We start from the raw sequence: 22,393 nt of genomic DNA on the forward strand, positions 1-22,393 counted from the left end.
TTATATGGCCCTTGTACAAATACATAAAACATATTGTAGCAACATTGAAGGTTTGTTTGATTTTGGTTTTAAACTATATTCCACATGATTTATAATAAAAATATATTATTTTTTTCAACAAAAATTTTACTAGAATAATATTTAAATCAAAATTTAAATGAAAATAAAAATTCAAATTCAAACAAACCAATTTTTTATAACGTAGAAATCCACGGCCGTTATTCTTTGAGCCCACTTTAAATAAACCCCAACTGAATCTAACCCGACAAGACATGCAATTCGGTAAAATAATTATTTTCTCTCGCAAAAACAAAACTCCCAAAAATATTCAAAATTCAAAAGCCATAACCTTAACATATTACTTTTTCATTCTTACGAAATTTGTCCATATTTTCTATTTTGCAAGCCCCGCTTAATTTGAAAATATGATTATACACTTTAATTATTTTTAGATTTCATAATTTATAATTTTATTAATTTTAACTAAATTATTTAATTATTTTTAGTATATAATAATTATTTTTACTATTATATTTTATTTAAATTCTGGTATAATTCTTGTACGATTTTATTGTGCAAAAAAACAATGCTACACATTTATGTATGTATATATAGGAAAAATAAACCAGAAAAATGCACTTACCAAGGTCTGCACCCTCTTCTCTAAACAAGTATGTCAGCTTTCTTCACCTAATTTTCAAAATGAAACAACAATAATAATAACAATAATAACAACAACACATACACACTTCCCATAATGGATGACGTGGACCCCTAAAAATTCCTCATATAAGTTGTATGGATATATATATATATATATGTAAGAATATGGTTGGCAATAAGAACACAAGCCACAAAGAAACAAAAGAAACACCATGGAAGCCCTCAATTATCCTCTCTCCCTAATGAAAACTCTACTCTCATCTTCTTCTCTTTTCTTCATTTTGATAACATGTTTTCTGGAAATAACAAATGCTTTCCAAGCCAGTATAAAAGATACTGAAAATCTAAAGCATTACCATACTGTGGAAATCACTTCTCTTTTGCCTGCCTCTGTCTGCACTCCATCCATTACAGGTCAGTTCCTTCTTTCTATATCTTCATTTATTGAAGATTTTCTTTTATATACATATACATATATCAACCATGTTTACTTTCGGGATTATTTAATCGATAATAATTCCACATTCTTTTTTTGTGCTTGCATTTGCAACCCTCTGTTGCATAACTTCAACTTCTATTCCTAATGAATTAAGTGTGTTCGGTTATAGGACTTTCTCCCCAAATTCCACTATTTATCAAACTCTTTTTTTCACCCAAAAACATCGAATTAAACACTTATTTTTCATTTTTTATATTATACTAAAAATTAATTTTATATTCAAAATATCACATCAACACCTATTTTTATCGCATCATACAACTATTCCAATTCAATATTTTTACTATTCAAATTCCAACACAAAATCCAAACTCCTAAACAAACACACCCTAAAGGTATTTCAAGAAAATATGCGGTAGCCATGTGTAAGAAGACAGCAGATACAATTACACACACTCCTTTAGTTATTTTACATTAGAATAATATGAAATTAGGGCAAACAAATTAGGTCATGCATAGGAAGTTATTTTCAACCATTAAGTCTAGAGAACTGAGAAGGCATCTGTAGTCTAATCTGTATGAAAATCTAAGCATACAAGAAGTAATGTCATGGAGGAATTTAATTATGTACTGTAATTCCCTGCATTTATTCTTGTACCAATAATGGAATCCTTTTCAGATAAGACTACATAACTAAAAGACAGTATGAGAGTGCATCACAGCTGTAGTGAATATGTATATATATATATATATACATATTTTGGTTCATTTGCAGGAGAAAGAATAACCAAGTTGATTGACCCTCTTGTCTCACTGTCATTTTGTCAGTTCACATGCTGTTGGACATTGAAATAAAAGAGTATAATTTCAATTTTCATGCATGTGAACTTATTTCAAATAGGCCCACCCAATTCAGAAATATAGAGTTACAAGAAAGTCAGACAACTAGTAATGCTTTGTTCATACCTCAATTAAACCATATTATATCATGAATGTCACATTTTGGGAGAATTTCTAAGTTTTTTTTTCATTAATATCGAAATTAGAATTTTATATATAGATCCAACACAAAATGGATAAACTCAAATTATAATAACCTAATTTAGTAGGTATGTCTAAATCATAAGAATCCAATCTAATAAATTTTCCTAAATAATAACTGTCAAATCTAAATAATATTAACCAAAATGTTTATCTAAAATATATCTCAACGACGAAGATATTGCAATAAGGCCTAGACAAGAACAAACAATACATGTGACGTGAAGCACATGACAAGAAAATTCACTAAAACATTTTTACCCATTTTAACAACATATTTCACATTTCCACAAGTTACTTTCATGCTCTTGTTCCACAAATTGATCAAATAACATTAAACAGGTTTCAACAAGAGGCAATCGACACTGGAAGTTACTCACCAGCATGGTCCGTGCTCTAAGCACGTTCATGGTGACACTGTCACTGCACCATCCCTAAGTGAGATCCTCTCCAATGATCAATCCAGAGTTGATTCCCTACATGCAAGAATCAATCCACAGTTAAACACAAATAAAATCAAGGGCACGGGTTCAAGAACGCACAGGGTCAGCGATAAAAAGGCCAGCCTCCCAGCAGAATCGGGTCGCTCGCTTGGCAGTGGTAACTACATCGTCGTCATAGGCCTTGGGACCCCACTGAGACGTCTTTCTCTACAATTCGACACAGGTAGTGACCTAACATGGACACAATGCGAACCATGTGCCAGGTCATGCTACCAACAGAAAGAACCGATTTTTGACCCATCTACCTCAAGTTCATACCTCAATATATCTTGCAGTTCACAAGAATGCGGTCAGCTTTTGGGCGCCACGGGCATCAACCCCGGATGTTCTTCCTCAACATGTGTTTATGGGATAAGATACGGTGATCAATCCTCCTCAGTAGGTTTCTTTTCGAGGGATAAATTGGCATTGACTGCAACAGAAGTCATTTCAAACTTCATATTTGGATGTGGCCAAAACAACCGTGGTTTGTTTGGGAACACTGCAGGTATATTGGGTCTCGGAAGAGATCCTGTATCGATTGTGTCTCAAACAGCACCGAAATATGGCAAATACTTCTCATATTGCCTCCCGCCAACTTCTAGCTCAAGAGGGTTCTTGGAATTAGGCAGAAGTGGAAGTTCAAGCCATGTCCGGTTCACCCCTTTTTCTAGCAGTCGAAGCAAAGAACTATACTTCATTGACATTCAGTCAATAACTGTAGGAGGGCTCAAACTACCAATCAGCCAATCTGTTTTCACGACTGCAGGAAGCATAATAGATTCAGGCACTGTCATAACACGCCTGCCCCCAGCAGCATACGGCGCAATGAGAGCAGCATTCCGGAAAGGAATGGCGCAGTACAAAAGTGCGCCAGCCTTTTCGATATTGGACACTTGCTATGACTTCAGCGGTCTCACAACTGTTACAATCCCGACTATATCTTTCACATTCAGCGGCAGTGTTAAAATTGACCTCCATCCCACCGGAGTACTGATAGGTGTTGGTAATTCGGTATTGTGCCTTGCTTTTTCTGCAAACAATTACGACACCAGCGTGGGCATATTTGGGAACACTCAGCAGAAGACTTTTGAGATTGTTTATGATGTTGCTGGAGGAAGATTAGGCTTTGGCCCTGGTGGGTGCTAATAAGTAACACAAAATCATATCATTATCATAATTGGATGCTCGGTAAGCACTTACCTTCGATAATAGTCTGTACTATGTAAGCAATAAGTTAGCCCGAAGAGCACAAAAAACCAGTCAAAGAAAGTGAGGTTAATTATGATATGTACTAATGAAAAATAGTATGTGTGAATTATCATACTGGCAAACACGAAATAAGGCGATCTTTTTAATATATGAATATACTACAATAATATCTACTTCGAAGTTTAACAAGTTGTAATGATTTCAGTTAGTTTCCATTTCAAAAACAGGACAATCACAATGAAAAAAACAAACAAAAAAAAACTATTCCAGTGGCAAGGAAATTTTATCAACTAAACTATTTGATTCACATGTATGACAAATTGGGACCCTCGTACAAATCAGATTCGATATATCTGCTGCATCATGACTACTTAATGGGAGTTTCATGCAATTGCCAAAACTAATTGTCACAGTCCTAGGGCAGATACTACATAGATAACATCGATATAAGGCACAACAAAGTAAGAGTTTAATATATCACAGTGTTTATACAGTACTGACTGGTGGGAGAAAGTAATAAGCTCTGTGGCATAAACAAAAAGGCATCAACTTAAGATCACTTTTTCAGAATATTTACTTAGATGAATGGAATGGGAATCTTTTATCCAGATAAAAGAATTGATTAAGTTTATCATGCATGTTATCTATTAATCAATTTCATACTTCAATGCAAACATATCCTTTGAACATTGATTATATGCAATGATATGACGTGTTTTTATTTTTCTACTCCTGTTCACTAAAAATAGTTATATTTTAGGCAAAATTGAACAAAATCTACCTATGTTTCACAAAATTGCGCCAAATCCTCCATACTTTTAAAATTGCGACTTACTCATGGTTTAATAAACTCTGTGCCTAGCCCCCCCTCGGCTAAATATAAGGGGTATATTATATTTGTAAATTTAGAGGATTATAAATGAAAATTCTGAAATTCATTCCCAGTTTGGGTGCGTGTAGATCAAATACGGTTAAATAAAAACGGCTGAGGGGCTAGATTCAGAATTTATGAAATCACGAGGAAGTTTGATGCAGTTCTAAAAGTATGGAAAATTTGGCGCAATTTCATGAAACAACCTATATTTTATACAGGTTTAACCCTAAAAGTTCAACCGGTGTCAAGCGTGGAGAAACCAACCGGCAACCGCATACTTGACTCGTACTTAGCATAGCATCATCATACATGCTGACCATTATAAGAAACCTACACACCCTACATTGCTGCAACACAGGATTCTTCTATCCACATTTCTCCTTGTCTTTCCTATAGGTTAGAATAGCAGGAATCTTTGCAGAAAATAATTACTCGTTTCCAACTGGTAAAAACAACGTAAATATCAGAACATTTAACGAATCCAATAGGTACTCAACAAGATAGTTCTATCTAGACCATACAGAATCAAGAGAGCCAAGACAGAATTCAATGTACAAATGAGTTAATCGTTCAACTGATATGTCGTGTTACTGCAACATGATTAGCTTTCCTTGCGTACTAGTGGAGTCAAAGTTGCTGAACTAACGAACACTTTCAACTGTGAGCCAGGCTATGCCCTAATGGAAATTTTGTTGGTTCCTCAAGTCTGACATCGATGCAGCTTAACAACCAAATGACTACCTTCATAGTCACTACCTTGATCAAAATCAACATCATATGGTATTCTTTTATTTTTTTTGATAAAAAAAAAACAAAAATCAAATCAAACCAAATAGTAGACATAAAGACTAGTGAGAAAGTGAAGAAATATAATGACTCGTGAATCTTATCTATGATTAATACATGCATAATAAACATGCCATACCTGGGAATAATTAAATACTGTCAGATAATATCAGAATCTCATCATAGCAACAATCTTAACAAATATCTTATCCACAGTCAACACAAAGCTAGATTATAGCAATCAATGGAAATGAGTCGAGGCAGCACTATTGAATCCTTTAGATCGGGAACTATAAACTGTTGTAGTGTTGAATTCTTTGTAAGCAATCTCTTCCGTTTACAGCACTAAACACAGATTTACTTATGTGATTCACATAACTTAAGTTCCACAGAAGTAAATTTACTGTACTTAACTTTCTATGGAGGATTCTGCCATAGAATGCATTATGAGAATTGAAAAGGTCAACACTATTACAAGAGTGAAAAATATACGTGAACAAATCAATGCAAGATCTAGTCCTCTAGCTGTTTTCCGTGTACTCTAGAAGAACTGTTAAGATGAATCACATGTTCACACAAACGCAAACAACACTTCTGCAGTCATTACTAGTTGCCGGCATGCAGCCACAAAAAACAATCAAATTTACTCTACATTCGTCAACAAATACACACCCTATGTCCTCATATATATATAGCAATAATAAGAAGGAAACACTGAAATCTCCGGAGGTGAATGATCACACCACCTCATTAAAATTGAACAAAGAAGAATCAGCAAAAGAGACCCTGAAATGGAAAAAAAATAAATAATAATGTGCCGATCCAGATTGGAAGATTATCTCAGGTAGATGAAAACTAACTTAACAGTCATAAAAGAATTTAAGATTCAAACTGCTTTACAATACGTATGTAAACTCCCAAACTCAAAGTGATTTCATGCCTACTCCATCATCTAATGTCTCTTCATTCTCTGTGGCTGCTTCTCAATCGCTAACCTGTAAATCCAGTAAACCTACACAAAAATTCAATAACAAATTAACATAAGACAATCAAAAAGCGAGAAGTTGATCGGATGATATGGACACCGACCATAGCAAGGACATGTGCAACAATCAGAAGAACAACCACGAGAGGCACGAGATCGAGAAACCACGGCCGAATCGTCGATTGATGAGTATCTGCCATTAACGCTAACCCTTGCGTTTACTATGCAGTTTGTAGTATGTACAGTCTCTTAAACCCAGCTCGAGCTTGTGAATTTACTTTTATGCCCTCAGAAGCCGCTGGGTGATCTATAGAGGAAGAAATCGTACCTTCATCTTAAGTAGATCTATACCATTCATAACGTGGGCTCCAATTAATGAACGGTTCAGATTTATCTGGTTTTGAGATCCTGGCACCCTTGAATAATGTTGACTCACGAAATACGTGTCAGTCTGCCAGTTTTCTACCCTTGAACCGGAGTTTGCCCACCGCTTTAGCTTAAGAGAAGAAACGACGACGTTTGGGGATAGTATAAATATCTTCACTCTCGCATTTTGTCGAATAGTTGGCGTGCAACAAGCAATGGAACGGTATCAGAGCTCGTAGAATCGGCTACAGTTTTTTCCGTCTCTGTCCACATGAAGAGCGTGGCTGATTGTTTCAGGCGGCACCGTTTCTCCCATCGGAGTGACTGTAATTTTCTTTGAAGAAACCTAGCTTAGTGATGTTATATATATATATATATACATATATTTTAATTTTTTGCGTTTTCCTGCTGGTTTTATTATTTTTGGATGATTTTCAAACTATTATGATTTTATTGTATGATCAGTGTGCAAGTATCGGCGTGGAAATGTGAATGTACGATTACCTTGTGTGCATTTTGCAGTTCTACGGAATGGAAATTCTGCTGAGACAACCAGGTGGAGGCTAATACTGCTCGGAGGGCCGAAAGATGCTTTTAGAAGAGTGCATGATCATGACATTATGTGTTTGAGCCGCACCCTGCAATCAAAATTGTGAGACCATGCTTAAATTCCTGCAAATAATATGTTAATTTATTTTTAAAATCCAGACCTCGACTGATGATTGACGATAGCATATTGCAAAAGTGTAAAATGTTTGAGCTACTTACTATGTTTCTAGGGTTCGTGCTATTCAACTTTTTTTTATAGTTCTGTGTTGAATTTGATTGTATAGATTTCATTTGGTAAAGCTATGATTTATTCCAGAGTGTAGCCCTGTAAGGCTGGTTAGTGCATATCATATCTCCCCATTGATTGACCTTGAGGTATACAAAGTAACGCTCAAACAACATAAATGATGCCATAGTTGTGTTTCTAATTTTAATTGTGAATGTGATGGTGATGAGCCATCGTTTTGTCTCTGGATTTTTTTATTTATTTATTTAATTTTTTTTTCTTGGCTGAAACAATATATCTTGCACAATGGATAGTTGACTTTGGTATTTTCTTTCTAATTTTTTATACTGTGGGGTTGGTATAGCTTCTGTACTAGCTACTCCTCCGGTGTGCATGATGAAAAGCCTTCTGCTGAGTATGCAAAGTTGAGAAAAGAGGCCCTTGAGAGCCAATTTGGACGTGCACTTGGTACGAAAAGTGTTTCTATGTTATACCAGTTTGGTCCATTCTTGGCATTGTACAGAGCGGCAATTATTTCATTCCATGTGTTGAAGCTAACTATTTGGCGCTTCTTTGTTCATGATGTAAATAAACGTTCGGTTAAGGTTAGTTTTCATTTCTTTTAGGTGTTATCAAATTTTGCAGCTGAAAGATTTACTACTATACTTATATGCTGAAAATTGTGAGGGGCTGTAAGCATGTTCTCTTAAATTCAATTTTAAGCTACCACTTGGAATCTTATTTGAGTCCCGGCTCCTATGAACTCAATTCATCTAATATAAGCCCATCGAATTGACTTAAAGTTGAGCTGGAGCAGTTCTCTTTATCGCTAATATAAAAGTTTTTAGGTTGACTTGCATCCTTTTCAGTGCAGCTTCTAAACATTTTCCCCGTAATGCTTAAAAAGTAACACTGTGGAACTTAAATTAGATGCATACTTATTTCTATCACTTTGCATCAAGCCTAATTAATGTTAAGACCACAATGATTGAACTTTAGCTAAGCTCGGTAAGTTTTGAAACACGAATGTACATAGCTCAAATTTATTTGAAGACACAATCCAGAGAAATTTCTTAATGGATTCCTAGGAGAACTTGTTTGGCATAATAGGCTTTATAATGTCACTTTTTGAAGCTTTTTGTTTCTGAGAGCAAAAACATTTGGTGAAGATATCTTAGATCTCACGGCTTGTTCCACAAGCCATTTTGGGTGTGCGTACTTGTAAGATTATGATTTCTTAAAAAAAAAAATTGAAATATTTTTTTTTTATGTGATATAAATATGTATTGATTTGATGTTTTAAATATAAAATTAGATTTTAGTGTAATAAAATAAATAAAAAATGAGTGTTTGATTTGATGTTTTTGGAGGAAATAGAAAGTTAAAATAGTGAAATCAGGGCTAAAATCCCACATGTAAACAGAGCCTTTATGATAATCCTACCTGAAATCTTATGGCCATCACATCATGTAGGATTCCGTTGCTTTTTCTCAGTTGGCATGGTATTATTTTTCTAATGATTCCTCAAATCTGACTTGACATGTTGCAGTTTCGTGAAGCCCTTATTCGACTGGGGCCTTTCTACATCAAGGCAAGTTATATTTGAACTTAGTGGTTGCTGTATGTTATAATAGCTGTTGTGTATCTTACTTATTGTTTGAGTACAATCCTTTCCTCTACAAATACACCAGAATTTAAAAGTTTATTATGTAACCGCCTTAGTCAAATACCTCAAGCTTTTGTTGCTTTTCTTTGGTTATGCTACACCGGTGCTTATATTGTGGATATCCTTTGATCTGTTGTAAAAAAGGTTATTTAGACCCCCTTTAGAATCTGAAATTGCTCTAAGATGCATTTGGAAACGGGGATCCGCATGGAGCTGTGTTATTACAAAAGATTGGGCATATAAATATTGGGAATTTAATTAGTAGTGTGTGTACTTTTCATCGAAGTTGCCAGAAGGCAGATGATGACTATCTGGAAATTCTTTTCAATGAGATCTATATTAACCTGCTTTTTTCCTCATTTACAGCTTGGACAAGCGTTAAGCACAAGACCTGATATACTGCCTAGTGTATATTGCCAAGAACTTGCTAAATTACAGGTCTTCTGCTCCTTCTCATTTTTGTGGTTGTTTTATATCAGCTTGTAATGTTAGCATGTTTTCCCCATTGCGTAAAATCTACAACATTCAATTGTCATCTTGCATTGAATACTAAACCTGAAGCTTCATACTGGTGGTAGGATCAAATACCTCCATTCCCAACACATATCGCCATTAAGTCTGTAGAATCCCAATTGGGAATGCCGTTATCACAAATATTTGCTGATTTTAGCAAGGAGCCTATTGCTGCAGCGTCATTGGGGCAGGTTTATAAAGGTTAGAAAACTTATATCTGTAAATAGGCAAAGCTTTTTGGCTCTATTATTATGATTGGAGACAGCTATGGGAAACGACCCTGTGGGAATGACTATAAATATGTAGCAAATTCAACAAACTCTCTGTTTGTTGCTTCAAGTTTTGCAGCTCACTTGCACTCTGGAGAGCTTGTAGCTGTCAAAGTTCAGAGGCCTGGGATGTCCCATCTGTTGACCCTTGATGCTCTATTATTTCGTATGATTGGAGGGCAACTAAAGAGATTTGCTAAAGCTCGGAAAGATCTGCTGGTAGCAGTGACTGAGATGGTGAGTCTTCTGATTCCTCATCGTGATGCATGGTAGTGCTTTGGTATTGTACATGTACCGTTAGAACTGGTTTCATGAACCTTGGCAGTGTTTTATACACTTATAATTTCTCTTTTATTGTAATGTAATTTACCAGCTCAGTCGTCTGCTCTGGCTGATACAGTTAATATGTTTAGTTTTTTGTGGCATATTTTTTCTCTGGCTTGGTTGATTATCTGCTCTGGAAGGTTTCTTGTGTATTTGAGAATGACATATTTAAGGAGGCTGTTTTGTATTTATTTACTCATGATGTCAGTTCGTGGAATTTTCGATATAAGCCTAATGAGTTAGTGGAAAATTGCAAATGAATAGGTGAGGCATATGTTTGAGGAGATTGACTACATCTTGGAGGGCCAAAATGCTGAGCGCTTTGCTAATCTTTATGGTCACAAGTCTTGTAAGTTCATAACTCTGGAATGAGTTACAGGCCTTCAATTATCTGGTCCCTCCAAATAACTATCAATTGATTCCTGTTATGAGAATAGAGTATCTGGTTTTGCCTTTCACGGGAACTTAATATTTTCTCAGTTTCTAATGAATTGTTACTGTATTCCCATTTGTGCAATATTTCAAATCATATGTTCTTTCTTGTGATTTGGGTATTTCCTCCTTGGAGGCGAAATCGGCTGGATAAAACATTTGACCATCTGTTTTTTTCTTTTTAGTATCTTAATTTTAGTTCTATTATTTTGTTTGTATGGTGTTAGTATGTGTAATATTTTACTAAAATGTGGCCGTTGGATGTCATGTGATGGAAAAGCAAACCTTGAAGATACCGATGCTGCCCATCCCAGTGGCGTCAAAGTTCCCAAAATTTACTGGAATCTAACACGCGAAACTGTTCTCACAATGGAATGGATTGATGGAATTAAGCTCACGGATGAAAGGCGTTTAGAAGAGGCCAATTTAGATCGCAAGCTACTAATTGATGAGGTAATTTGGAGAGGCAGTTGTCTGATTGATCTGACCTCTTCAGACCAAATTCTTTAGGGGTGTGTTTGTTTGGGGGTTTGGATTTTGAGTTGGGGTTTGGATTTTGAGTTGGGATTTGAATTTGAGTAGTTGTATGATGTGATATAAATAAGTGTTGATGTGATGTTTTGAATGTAAAATTGATTTTTAGTATAATATAAAAAATGAAAAATAGGTGTTTGATTTGATGTTTTTGGGGGAAAAAAATTGGATGAATAGTGTAAATCCAATCCAATCCCCCAAACAAACTATGGTGTGTTTTACTTTTGGAGATAACTTGTCTTGTATTTGCGTGGTTTGCGATTATCATGCTTTGACATGTAGTTATTGTTGGATTACCTTTTATTATTTATTAATATAGTAATATTATTTATCAAAATCTTTAGGGTGTTTACTGTTCTTTGAGGCAATTACTAGAGGTGGGATTTTTCCATGCTGACCCCCATCCTGGAAATCTGGTTGTTGATAAGAGTGGCTCCCTTGCTTATTTTGATTTTGGGATGATGGGTGATATTCCTCGCCATTATCGCGTGGGACTGATAAGAGTGGTGGGTACTATTCAACCATTTTTTCCTGTGCATTTTGGACTGAGAAGTTCTCTGGAACTGATTTTTTGGATTGCTGTTTGTCAGTTAGTGCACTTTGTTAATCGCGACTCGTTCGGGTTGGCTAATGATTTCCTATCTCTGGGGTTTCTACCTGAGGGGGTTGACATCCATTCCGTATCAAACGCTTTGCAGTCATCATTTGGTGATGGGACAAGACAGTCCCAAGATTTCCAGGTTCTATATTTTATGAAGCACATTTTTTTAGACTGTTAATAATGTGATGAACGAGCTAGTGCTTTGTTTGTTGAACTTTCTTGAAAATTACTCCCTCCGTCCGCTAAATTTATTATCACTTTCCTTTTTAATCCGTCCGTTAAATTTATCACATTACTAATTTTGGCAAATTCAATAAATCAACATTTAATTATTATCTTTCATTCAACATTTATTTACAACAAATACCACTAACTTTATTATCTCCTCTCTCTTCATTTACTTTCATTTCTAACTAAATTTTCAAAAATGCCCCAACTATTTATCACTTTCTCAATAAAAATATTTATTTTTCTTAAACTCCGTGATGGACCCAAATGTGCTATTTTTAGTGGACAGAGGGAGTATTTAGCATATGTATTGTCTGATATTTGTTGAAGTTTGTTGCTGAATTTTGTGATAATTATCTTCCTTTGAATTCAGAGTATAATGAATCAGCTGTATGATGTCATGTACGAGTTCAATTTCTCTCTTCCTCCGGATTATGCGCTGGTGGTCAGAGCCTTAGGATCACTTGAAGGAACTGCAAAAGTTTTAGATCCTGATTTCAAAGTTGTTGAGAGTGCATATCCATTTGTCATTGGTAGGCTATTGTCGGACGCAAGTCCCGATATGAGGAAGATTTTGGGACAACTTCTTATACGGAATGACGGCTCTATCAGATGGAATCGGTTAGAGAAACTGGTGGGTTGTGTCATCCACTCTTTTGTCACCTTCCCGCTCTTTCAAATACGTTTACTTTGATGCAAATGTATTTATTTAATGGAAACTCTGATAGTGAAATCTTTTGCTAATAAACGTATTTATTTAGCTTATATTGAGTGAGATTTTGGCTGTCCTGACTTCCATTCGTTCCTTTTGACGATTTCAGGTTGCTGCAATATCACATCAAGGTTCTGAAGCCGATGGGGCTTCTTCTAAACCTGAAAGAACTTCAGATCCTTTGGGATGGAGGTCATTCAACATGAATTCTGTTGCTGCAGCTACAGAGGATCTTTTCAAATTTATATTGTCTAAGAAAGGTTCCAGGGTTCGCGTTTTTCTTATCAGAGACATAATTGCGGCAGCTGATACTTTTCTTGACCACGAAGTTATTTCCTGCTTTGCCGAAGAAAATTTAAAAGCAGGAAAGCAGCAATCTGAGGTTAGTCTTATTATGAAATATTTAAACAAGATACGGACTACATTGAGATGCAGTTTCATGACTAGTAATTCTCTCGCTATTTGGTTGCAATTTTTAAAATTTTAAATCATTCTCCTCCTAGTTACTTTTAAAATTTTTATAAGTTGAATTTGAGTTAGGTTGATGATTTTTGTTATTATGCCGATAAGAACTGGGAAGTTCCAATGAGGTCATAGAGATTCATTGTTTATATATTGGGATTATTATCATCTGCCAGTATATCATCCCACGGTAGTAGGAACTAGTAAAGCCTGCAAAAACATTGTAATATTTAAGGAGTTATAACCGCTAACCCTCTGGTCAAAACAATCGATGACTTATTAGATTGTTGCTTCATAGTAAGAAATGATGGAAGCGATTCTAATGTCCAATATAGGTTGGTTGCAAAAAATCATTGTTTGTTTGGTTGTGTTTTGAAATTGATTTGAAATTGTGCATTAAATTTGAATTTGAATTTAAATATTATTTTAATGTGATGTTCTGACAGTTAACAAAATCGTTACTATATGTTTTGAAGTATGAGTAATATATTTAAATAGATAGAAAAAATAGTTGCTATATATATATACATACGGTTATAAGCAAATTGTAAGTTTGGCAGTATTTCCTATATGTGAGTGGTGCAATGTATTTCTTCCTTTCGATTCCTGCCAACAATTCCATCGACTCTAATGTACATATGTATATATCGCCACTCCCTTGCCCCGGCCGTCACGGATGTGTTTTATTTTACAGGACGAGGCGATGCTGTTGAGAGTGGTGAATGGTCTCAAATCTTTTAGAAAGGCGGTGGTTTTAGCTCCCGGCGTATGGACAGCTATGGCTCTACGGCTGGCAGCCGAGCCGGAGTTCCAGAGGTTTGCCTGCGACACAGTGTCAGCACTGTTGGCACACTCTCGCAATAAAGTGCCGTCGACGCTGTGGATTTGGATATCAAAGATATCTCATAAGGTAACTAAGGATGATCCCTCCTCAAATTTGTAGTGTCTCGCTTATTACTATTACTAGGTTTTTTGCCTGCCTTACATTGTTTTGTTACTACTACTAGAATTGACATAAAATAGACTTGGATATTCAATACAAATAAATACATGCTCAATGGTCATTAGGAAAAGAGAATTTTTTAAATTTGAACAAATAATAGTAAGTATGAATACACTGAATATGATTTGATTTATAAATTTTAAAGAAGAGGAAAAAGAGGAAAATTAAGGGAGTATTTAGATCATTTTTCATTTTATAGTGCACTATTCTCTCTTTTTTTTTTTCCCAACTATTTTATTAGTTGGAATTTATTTATATCTTATTTTATTTTTTGAATAAATAAATTTTTTTATATTTAGTAATTTTTTTAATAAAATTAATTTATATTAATTGTGCATATATTGAATATATTTTAGTTTTTTAAATTATATACTATATTAAATTATAAATGAATATCAATTAAATAAATTATATCAAATTACATTCCCAATTCACTCTAAATTTGATTTGTTTAGTTTTGATTTAAAATTTTTATTATATTAAAATTCTATTTAGATAATACTTTAATACCTCATCGGTCCCGTTGGAAGGGTGACGTTTGCTTTTTGCATGTAAATTTTTTAATATTAGTATTATATTGGATTGTAATAAAAAGACAAAAATACCCCTATTAGTATGGTGTAATATAAAATTAATGACATTTGTGTAATATATTGTAAGTTGAAAGGGTATTTATTGTGTTAGGTAAGTAGTACAATTATTAAATTAGGAAATGGTAATTGAAAGGGTATTTATTGTGTTAGGTAAGTAGTACAATTATTAAATTAGGAAATGATAATCTTGTTTTAGGACGGACGAAAATAAAAAATGTTAATCTTTCAATAGGACGGAGGAAGTATAATATTTTATTTTATTAAACTATAAATAAATAATTAAATACTTAGAAACTTTTAAAAAAATTAAAGTTTTGTTAAATCAATATTATTTTTCAAGTACGATTCAAAATACTAAATAATATAAAATATTTTTTATAAAAGCTAAAAGAATCAAAAAAATTAAAATAAAGCATTCGTCTTAAAAAGTCAAAACATCAAAATATTGAAATTAAAATAATATATTTTATATTCTGTACATTAATTTTTTATATTATACATCAAATAATAATTAATTAAAAATATTAGATGAAGTGAGCAAATACCTTGTTATTAAAACGAATTGAGATATGGATATATAATAAAATAAAAAAAAAATTAGACGTCATGTTTCTGAAAATAGTAGTGTACAAAAATCACATGGCTATAAGAGTTAGATGTCACTATCACAATCAGATAACTTAAAATAATATTTTTAATTTAATAAATGGATTTATGAGTTAGGAATAGGATGTAAGTAAATTAAAAAAACTCCAGTGGTCGCAGTAGTAATGGGAACGCATAACATGTGGCTGAAGAGATAACGCGAAATCCCGCCACCCAGTCATATTCCAGATTTTGATACACTCTGGACCCCACCCTATCCGACACGTGCCACTTCCTAATTAAATTTTCATCTATGTTCACTTTTCTTTTTGGATGGTCATCAAAAAATATTTGAATTTTTTTTTTAAGTAAAAAATCATTTTATTTTAGTACTGTTTTTACTATAAAATGAAAAATTAACAATTATTACTCACTTTTATTAAAATTTATGCCCGATCAAATTAGCACAGATTTGCACGAAGGAGGGAGTACACTATTATGTTTCTTTTTTATTATTATTTTATTTTATTTTTGCTAAGGGTTTATTTTATTTGGTTTGTATAATAATAGTTTTATCTCTAACTATTTTGAAATTTGTTTTTTTTTTTCATTTTTTTATTATATCATTTTCATGATTATCTTTAAATATATTGTTTTATCTAAAAGAAATGTTATATTTTAAGTATTTTTTGAATTAAAATTTAAAACTAAAGTACAAATCAAATACAAATTTAAAATGAATTAATTGTTAAATATAAATATTGAATAAGGTGTTTTTGAAGGAAAATTTGTCATATTGAGTTTGCCAAAAAATGAACAAACCACGAAATAGATAAATATTAAATAATATAGAAATAAAATGGTTAATTGGTTTTGGAGGATTTACATTTTTAAAAAAGCTTATTAATTTTGATGTAATATTTGTGTAATAAAAATATCATTTGTAAAGAATTGAAATATGTGTATTAAAGAAACTCTAAAGATGTGTTTCTTTTCTTTAATATTCACGATCTCAAAAAATTTATATTAAATAATATTTAAATAAAAATTTTAAATTCAATCAAAATAGATACAATTAGTCAAAATTACTTATACAGTATTATGTTTCAATTTCAATAGTCTATTTATGTTGCCAACAATCATACCCATTTATATTTACGTAATCAAAATTCCTCACCCTTTCAGACTTCATGTCATTGTGTTATTTTGAGATCTCACCTTATCGAATATATCGTGGTCCAATTTCATCATTTACAATGAAAAATAATTATCCCTATCGAACAATAATTCACATACTTTTTGTGAAAGTCCAAAAGCTATGTCCTTTTAGAAGTTTTAGAATTTACTATAGTTTTTATTTAAATATGATATTTTTATTAAAAATTGTATAAAATAAATAATTCTTTTTTTTTTATTTAAATTAAAAAAATAGTTTTATCAAAAGAAATATGATTAATGCATGAGAATAGTTATGATACTTATATTAAAGTGCTAATTAACTCTAATTAATACATAATATATATATTTATTTCCGTATGTCTCGTATTTATCTGTCCGTTTGTTTTTTATACGAAATTTTAGAAATATTAGTATTATATTGGAGTGTAGTAAAAATAAAGATAAAAAGACTAAATAAAGTTATATAAATATAAGGATATTTGTGTAATATATTGTAAATTGTAAGAGTATTTGTAATGTTAAATAGATAGCACAATAACTAAAAATAAATAAATATTTTATTATGAAACGGACCGAAATACAAAAAATAAATAATTTGTTAAAAGACGGAGGAAGTATACACGTGTGTTTGTTTGGGGGTTTGGATTTTGAGTTGGGATTTGATAGTAAAAAAAATTTTGAATTTGAATAGTTGTATGATGTGATGTAAATAAATGTTGATGTGATATTTTGAATGTAAAATTGATTTTTAAGTATAATATAAAAAATAAAAAATAAGTGTTTGATTTGATGTTTTTTAAGAAAAAAAAAATAGGATGAATAGTGATTGGAAATCCAATCCCCCAGACAAACACACCCTTAGTATATCAATCATGTTATATATTGTGTGAATATCACATTTTGTTAATACATACATTTCACAAAGTATACTATTGTCCACTTTGTTTCATGTACTATGGATTTATATTTCATATATTACAAGATACTAATTATTTCGTAAACGCCGCCGTATAATATATAAAAAAATTGAAAAAAAAAAAAAAGAAAATCTCCAAAAAAAGATGACCCAAAAACTTCTTAACATTATACATAAAAAAGACAACATTGCTACAAAATCGATGTTCAAAACTCAGTCGCATCGATCAAAAACACACTGCCATTATATATACAACAATCACAATGCACATCGACGAGACAACCCTCGACTAAAAAGTCGGGACAACACCGTACGACACATCGCTTGTAAGAAACGAATCCCCTTGGAGCTCCGATCGCTTTGCGAATCTCCCTTTGATCCTCGGCCTCGTTTCCGCGTATGCCTTTCTCGAGGCATACCTTATGGTCTTCTCGAACCTTCTATTCTTTCTCTTTTCTCGGTATCTCAAAACCCGGGCTTCTCGATCGACCCCCGATAGCGGGGACGGGATGATCGCTTCGGTCTTCGATACGTCGCCCATCGCATTGTGGTCGGGGACGACGCCGACTTCCGAAGAAGATACCTATAAAATTAGTCGTAAAAATTCATTTGATATACTCAGATCCATAATTTCTTTTAAAAGTCGAAAAAATATCACTTCTTAACACTTATTTCTTATTTGAGAAATTTTTAATAAAAATCATTCTAAAATAATCCTCGAAAACACAATTGAATACAGCTTCCAAAATATAGGGTTATTGAAGATTTATTTACATGCTCATTTTTTAAAATTTTTATACTAAACATATTTAAGATATAAAATGAAACTGAAATATATATTTTCTTTGTTAAAACATGTGTTTAATAGCTCTATTTATATATATATATATATTATTTTTTTTGTAAAAAAAAGAAATTATTTTTATTTTCTTTTGTCTGAATTCAAATATCTTATTATAAAAATATGGAAGAAAAATTTATATTTTTATTGCTTGATTTTATATATAAAATAATTATGTTTATAATGATAATTTGTAGTTAAAATGAAAATTTAAGGTATTTAGATATTATTATATGGATTATCTTTACTGAAAAATTAAATTGATACTTCCAAAATGAGAAACGAAATTGATGAAAATGATAATTTGATGGGGAATAAATTGAATAGTTTTTTTTTGTTTTTTCTTAATAGAGTAACCTTAACTCATTCCAAAACTTCGAAAACTTGTATGAAGTCAAAGCATGAAAATTTTAAAGATTCATCAATGAATAATAAAAATAAATACAAAATTGCTTCTTTTTTTTTATGTTCATAGAAAGATTAATGAGTTTGATGAATCAAAATTAAACTCTTACCTAACACCGTGATACATACAAATAACGAAATAATTAAGTAAACTAAATTTGACTTTTTATCGATCAAGAATATTCCAAATTAAATATATATTAATTTTAACGAATTTAATTTCCAAATAAATAAATAAACGAAAGGGATCAAGAACAACATACACTTTGGCTAATGGACTGTGATGTGAAGTTGTACATGAAAGGCTTGGATCCCGGATAATCCATATCGTAAGTCGGGTACCCGTCAACCACTGGACCCGGGTACTGACCCGACCCGTATCCTCCATCGTGCTGAACGGGTACGACGCCGTCTGCAGAATACTGCTTAACTTCGCCTTGGCTCTGCTTCTGCGCCCCGGGCATTAGATCCGAATCCAGATAAGGATCCATATTGGTGAACAAATACTCAGCGGACTTGCACTCGGGCGACCCGGGATCCGTATCTGGTTTGGCGTTCGGATCCGGGAGGAGCCAGGAGGCGGCCTCGGCCTCCTCCTCGGAGAACTCGCCAGATCGGGAGGGTTTCGCGGCGGCGGCGGCGGAGGCGTCGTAGAAGGGGACGACGGGGAGGCGCTCGTGGCGGCGGGCGAGAGGATTGGCGGAGTGGATGTCGCGGTCGCAGGCGTGGCAGAGGGCGGCGGCGTCGGCCTTGCAGGTCACGGCGGCCGGCGCGTGTTCGCAGACCTCGCAGACCACCACGCGCGCGTGGCGCGACGCGACTTTATTGGCTGCGTGCACGCGCGCGTCACACGACGCGCAGAGGAAGGCGTTGTCGGCGCGGCAGTAGGCGGCGGCCCGCGCCGCCTTGCAGGAGTCGCACGGCCTCGCCGTAAAGCTCCAGGGCTCTCCGCCGGCCATGGATTCCGATCAGTTTTCGTATTAGATTCAGATTTCGGTGAGTATTGATTGAGCTGAGAGTGATGAGTGAGATTGAGAGAGAGAGAGCGTTGGGAGAAGAAATGTAGAGTGAGAATATAGAGGCCAGTGGGTGCGAGAGATCTATGGAAGACCCAATGAAAGAGGGACACGTGGTGCAATCTTAGCCAAATAAAATTGCCTTAATTATTTGCATGTAGAAATTTGAGAGTAGTCAAATAATTTCTTCTAAAGTTTTTAAGCCAAAAATTTTATGACAATGGTTTTTATTTTTTGTTTTAAATTAACATCAATTTATTCCGTTGTTATCCATGCAAATTTTTATTTCTTATAAAAAAATTATATTTAATATTATCGACAGAATTTCTAAAATATTAAGTTGAGTTTATTAATGCACATTTGAAAATTTATCCAAAATTTTATTTAAAATGCACTTGAATAGTAACAAATATGAGGTTTTAAATCATAATAATAACTATCATTTACTTTGGAAATATTTTATAAGTATAATAAACTCTTTCAAATCTATTAAAATCACTAGTCTTATTAGTTTAGCTAGGGCTTTTTATAGGATATAATTTTGGTAGTTTTTTAATTGATTTATTTTAATTTTCATTTAAAATAAATTTATAAAATTATATTCATAAGGATAAAAACAGAAGAAAAAATAGGTATACATGAAGAAAACAATACGAATATTTTGAACCATCTCAAATTTAAAATATATTAGGACAAAAGGAATGTCTTATAATATCAATATATATATTATACTATAAAATAAATATGCTAGTATGATATTTTATAGGATTTCAATACAACATTAATAAAAATTGTAAGATTTACTCTATTTTATTATTCAAATTTTTTATAATGTAAATTGTTAAATTATTGTGTCAATTATGTTAAAAAATAATATAAATACTGAATTAATACAAATCTACAATTTTTCAATTTTATTTTGATTATTCAATTTCTTAATTTATTTCTTTAAAATGAATATATTCAATTTTTTGGTAAAATAATTATTTTAATTAAAATATTAAAATGTAGATAGATATTGAAGGAAGATAGGCACAAAATCTAGAAAAAACAAGTATTATTCCAGAATAACTTTGTACTCCCTCCCTCCTTGTATACATATTTTTATTTTGCACATTAAATTACTAAGTAACTATTTAATTAAATACTCAATTTTTTCTACGAATAAAATTTTACATTACATTATTTTTTTTATAAAAAAAAAACAAAAATGTCATTACACTACTTTTACATGTCCACTATAATTGAAATACTATTATTTCTTAAACTATGAGTCAAAAATAAATGTATACTTGTTACTTGAACGAGAAAGTATTATTTTTAGAATTTAGTTCAATTATATTTATATTATATTGTTATTTTTTGTAATTAAATAATATACATATAGTATATTGTAGAAGGATATTTTTGGAATTTGGGCTTTTTGAATAATGGAATAGTTTTAAGATAAGGCCTTACCTTAGTGGTGGGCCTATTGTTTTGATTTTTCAACCATTGTTTGATCTTGTTGCACATGTGTTCGTTTTATAAAATACTTTATATATATATATATATATATATATAATTTCAAAATAAATATTGTAATTTTGTAATTACTGATGGCTACTTTTTTGGCCTTTAGCCTTCATCCGGAAATTTGGAACATGACCAAAAAAAAAAAAATGTTTGAAAAAAAAAAAAAAAAACATATACATTTTCTTTGAGAGTTTAATAAACCAAAAATGGAAAACATCACAAAAATGATCACTTACATATCTATGTCTGTACTTGTATACTAGTACTTATGAATCATCCATCTAGAATTTTTCCATCAAGAGATTTACAGCCATCTAACTTCCCTGCTTGATCAAATTGGATTTTCATACACTTCTTGGGGTCTTCTAAATCCATCAAATTCGATCGCTTTTATTGTGGGTCTCTTTCTTAAAAATGGGCTACAAACACCTCCCGAGTCCATCAAAATCGAACTTAGGGCTAGCAAAAATAATCACAAGCTGAAAATTCGACTTAAACTCAGCATGAAAAACTGTATTTGACCTAAAAAACAGGCCTAAAGTATTTCCGATCATACTTGACCCAACGCGAAAAACTGTACTTGACCTAAAAAACAGGCCCAAAGTATTTTGGATCATACTTCACCCAACACGAGTATAATCGGACCGTATTCGGGCCCATCAAAGTCGGCTTATAAACATAAAATATAATTTAAAAAATAATTTTGTAAATATATTAACAAATAAATTTATATTAATGTCAATACAATAGTTATAGGTTCAATTCTCATTGTTTAACATATAAATTTTACTCCCTCCGTCCTAATACAATTGTCTTATTTACCATTTTTGTCCGTCTCAAAACAATAGTCTTATTTTCATAAATAACTATATCACCGTAAAACTACCCATACTTTTTCATTTTTATTACACAATTGCCATTACTTTTTACACTAATACACTCGCAAGGGCAAAAAAAAAATTTTATCCATACTTTT

The 22,393-nt window shown here is 32.6% G+C and overlaps 3 protein-coding genes and 1 long non-coding RNA gene across 4 annotated transcripts; 2 read left to right on the forward strand and 2 right to left on the reverse strand.

The window, feature by feature from the left end:
- The first annotated feature begins 751 nt into the window (after positions 1-751).
- LOC127250270 (aspartyl protease family protein At5g10770-like) lies at positions 752-3,985 on the forward strand. The gene is made up of 2 exons (XM_051273459.1): positions 752-1,077; positions 2,486-3,985. The coding sequence occupies exons 1-2, from the start codon at positions 876-878 to the stop codon at positions 3,772-3,774; spliced, it is 1,491 nt and encodes a 496-aa protein (XP_051129416.1). The 5' UTR covers positions 752-875; the 3' UTR covers positions 3,775-3,985.
- Positions 3,986-6,154: 2,169 nt separating this feature from the next.
- On the reverse strand, positions 6,155-6,999 carry LOC127250271 (uncharacterized). The gene is made up of 2 exons (XR_007838595.1): positions 6,587-6,999; positions 6,155-6,509 (listed from the first exon to the last, which is right to left on the reverse strand). It is a non-coding gene; the product is annotated as an uncharacterized LOC127250271 (long non-coding RNA).
- Positions 6,996-14,543, forward strand: LOC127250269 (uncharacterized). Its single transcript, XM_051273458.1, has 14 exons — positions 6,996-7,174; positions 7,371-7,500; positions 7,988-8,228; positions 9,173-9,214; positions 9,656-9,727; positions 9,868-10,003; positions 10,151-10,308; positions 10,660-10,744; positions 11,108-11,280; positions 11,706-11,867; positions 11,952-12,101; positions 12,564-12,824; positions 13,012-13,284; positions 14,059-14,543. The coding sequence occupies exons 1-14, from the start codon at positions 7,120-7,122 to the stop codon at positions 14,305-14,307; spliced, it is 2,187 nt and encodes a 728-aa protein (XP_051129415.1). The 5' UTR covers positions 6,996-7,119; the 3' UTR covers positions 14,308-14,543.
- A 3,243-nt stretch (positions 14,544-17,786) lies between these two features.
- Positions 17,787-19,943, reverse strand: LOC127250648 (zinc finger protein CONSTANS-LIKE 4-like). The gene is made up of 2 exons (XM_051274029.1): positions 19,150-19,943; positions 17,787-18,223 (listed from the first exon to the last, which is right to left on the reverse strand). The coding sequence occupies exons 1-2, from the start codon at positions 19,843-19,845 to the stop codon at positions 17,930-17,932; spliced, it is 990 nt and encodes a 329-aa protein (XP_051129986.1). The 5' UTR covers positions 19,846-19,943; the 3' UTR covers positions 17,787-17,929.
- Between the last annotated feature and the right edge of the window lie 2,450 nt (positions 19,944-22,393).

This window comes from Andrographis paniculata, unplaced genomic scaffold (genome assembly GCF_009805555.1).
Source record: "Andrographis paniculata isolate CXL003 unplaced genomic scaffold, ASM980555v1 Contig37END, whole genome shotgun sequence".
Taxonomy (NCBI): domain Eukaryota; kingdom Viridiplantae; phylum Streptophyta; class Magnoliopsida; order Lamiales; family Acanthaceae; genus Andrographis; species Andrographis paniculata.

What these genes read in the sequence shown, in the direction of transcription:
- LOC127250269 (XM_051273458.1), top strand. Translation starts at nt 7,120, where the DNA reads ATGAAGAGCGTGGCTGATTGTTTCAGGCGGCACCGTTTCTCCCATCGG. An exon ending in TGGGGCCTTTCTACATCAAG is followed by an intron (nt 9,215 to 9,655) that starts GCAAGTTATATT and finishes CCTCATTTACAG; the next exon opens with CTTGGACAAGCGTTAAGCAC. An exon ending in GCAAGCTACTAATTGATGAG is followed by an intron (nt 11,281 to 11,705) that starts GTAATTTGGAGA and finishes CAAAATCTTTAG; the next exon opens with GGTGTTTACTGTTCTTTGAG.
- LOC127250270 (XM_051273459.1), top strand. Translation starts at nt 876, where the DNA reads ATGGAAGCCCTCAATTATCCTCTCTCCCTAATGAAAACTCTACTCTCA. An exon ending in CTGCACTCCATCCATTACAG is followed by an intron (nt 1,078 to 2,485) that starts GTCAGTTCCTTC and finishes AACATTAAACAG; the next exon opens with GTTTCAACAAGAGGCAATCG.
- LOC127250648 (XM_051274029.1), bottom strand. Translation starts at nt 19,845, where the DNA reads ATGGCCGGCGGAGAGCCCTGGAGCTTTACGGCGAGGCCGTGCGACTCC. An exon ending in CACAGTCCATTAGCCAAAGT is followed by an intron (nt 18,224 to 19,149) that starts GTATGTTGTTCT and finishes CTAATTTTATAG; the next exon opens with GTATCTTCTTCGGAAGTCGG.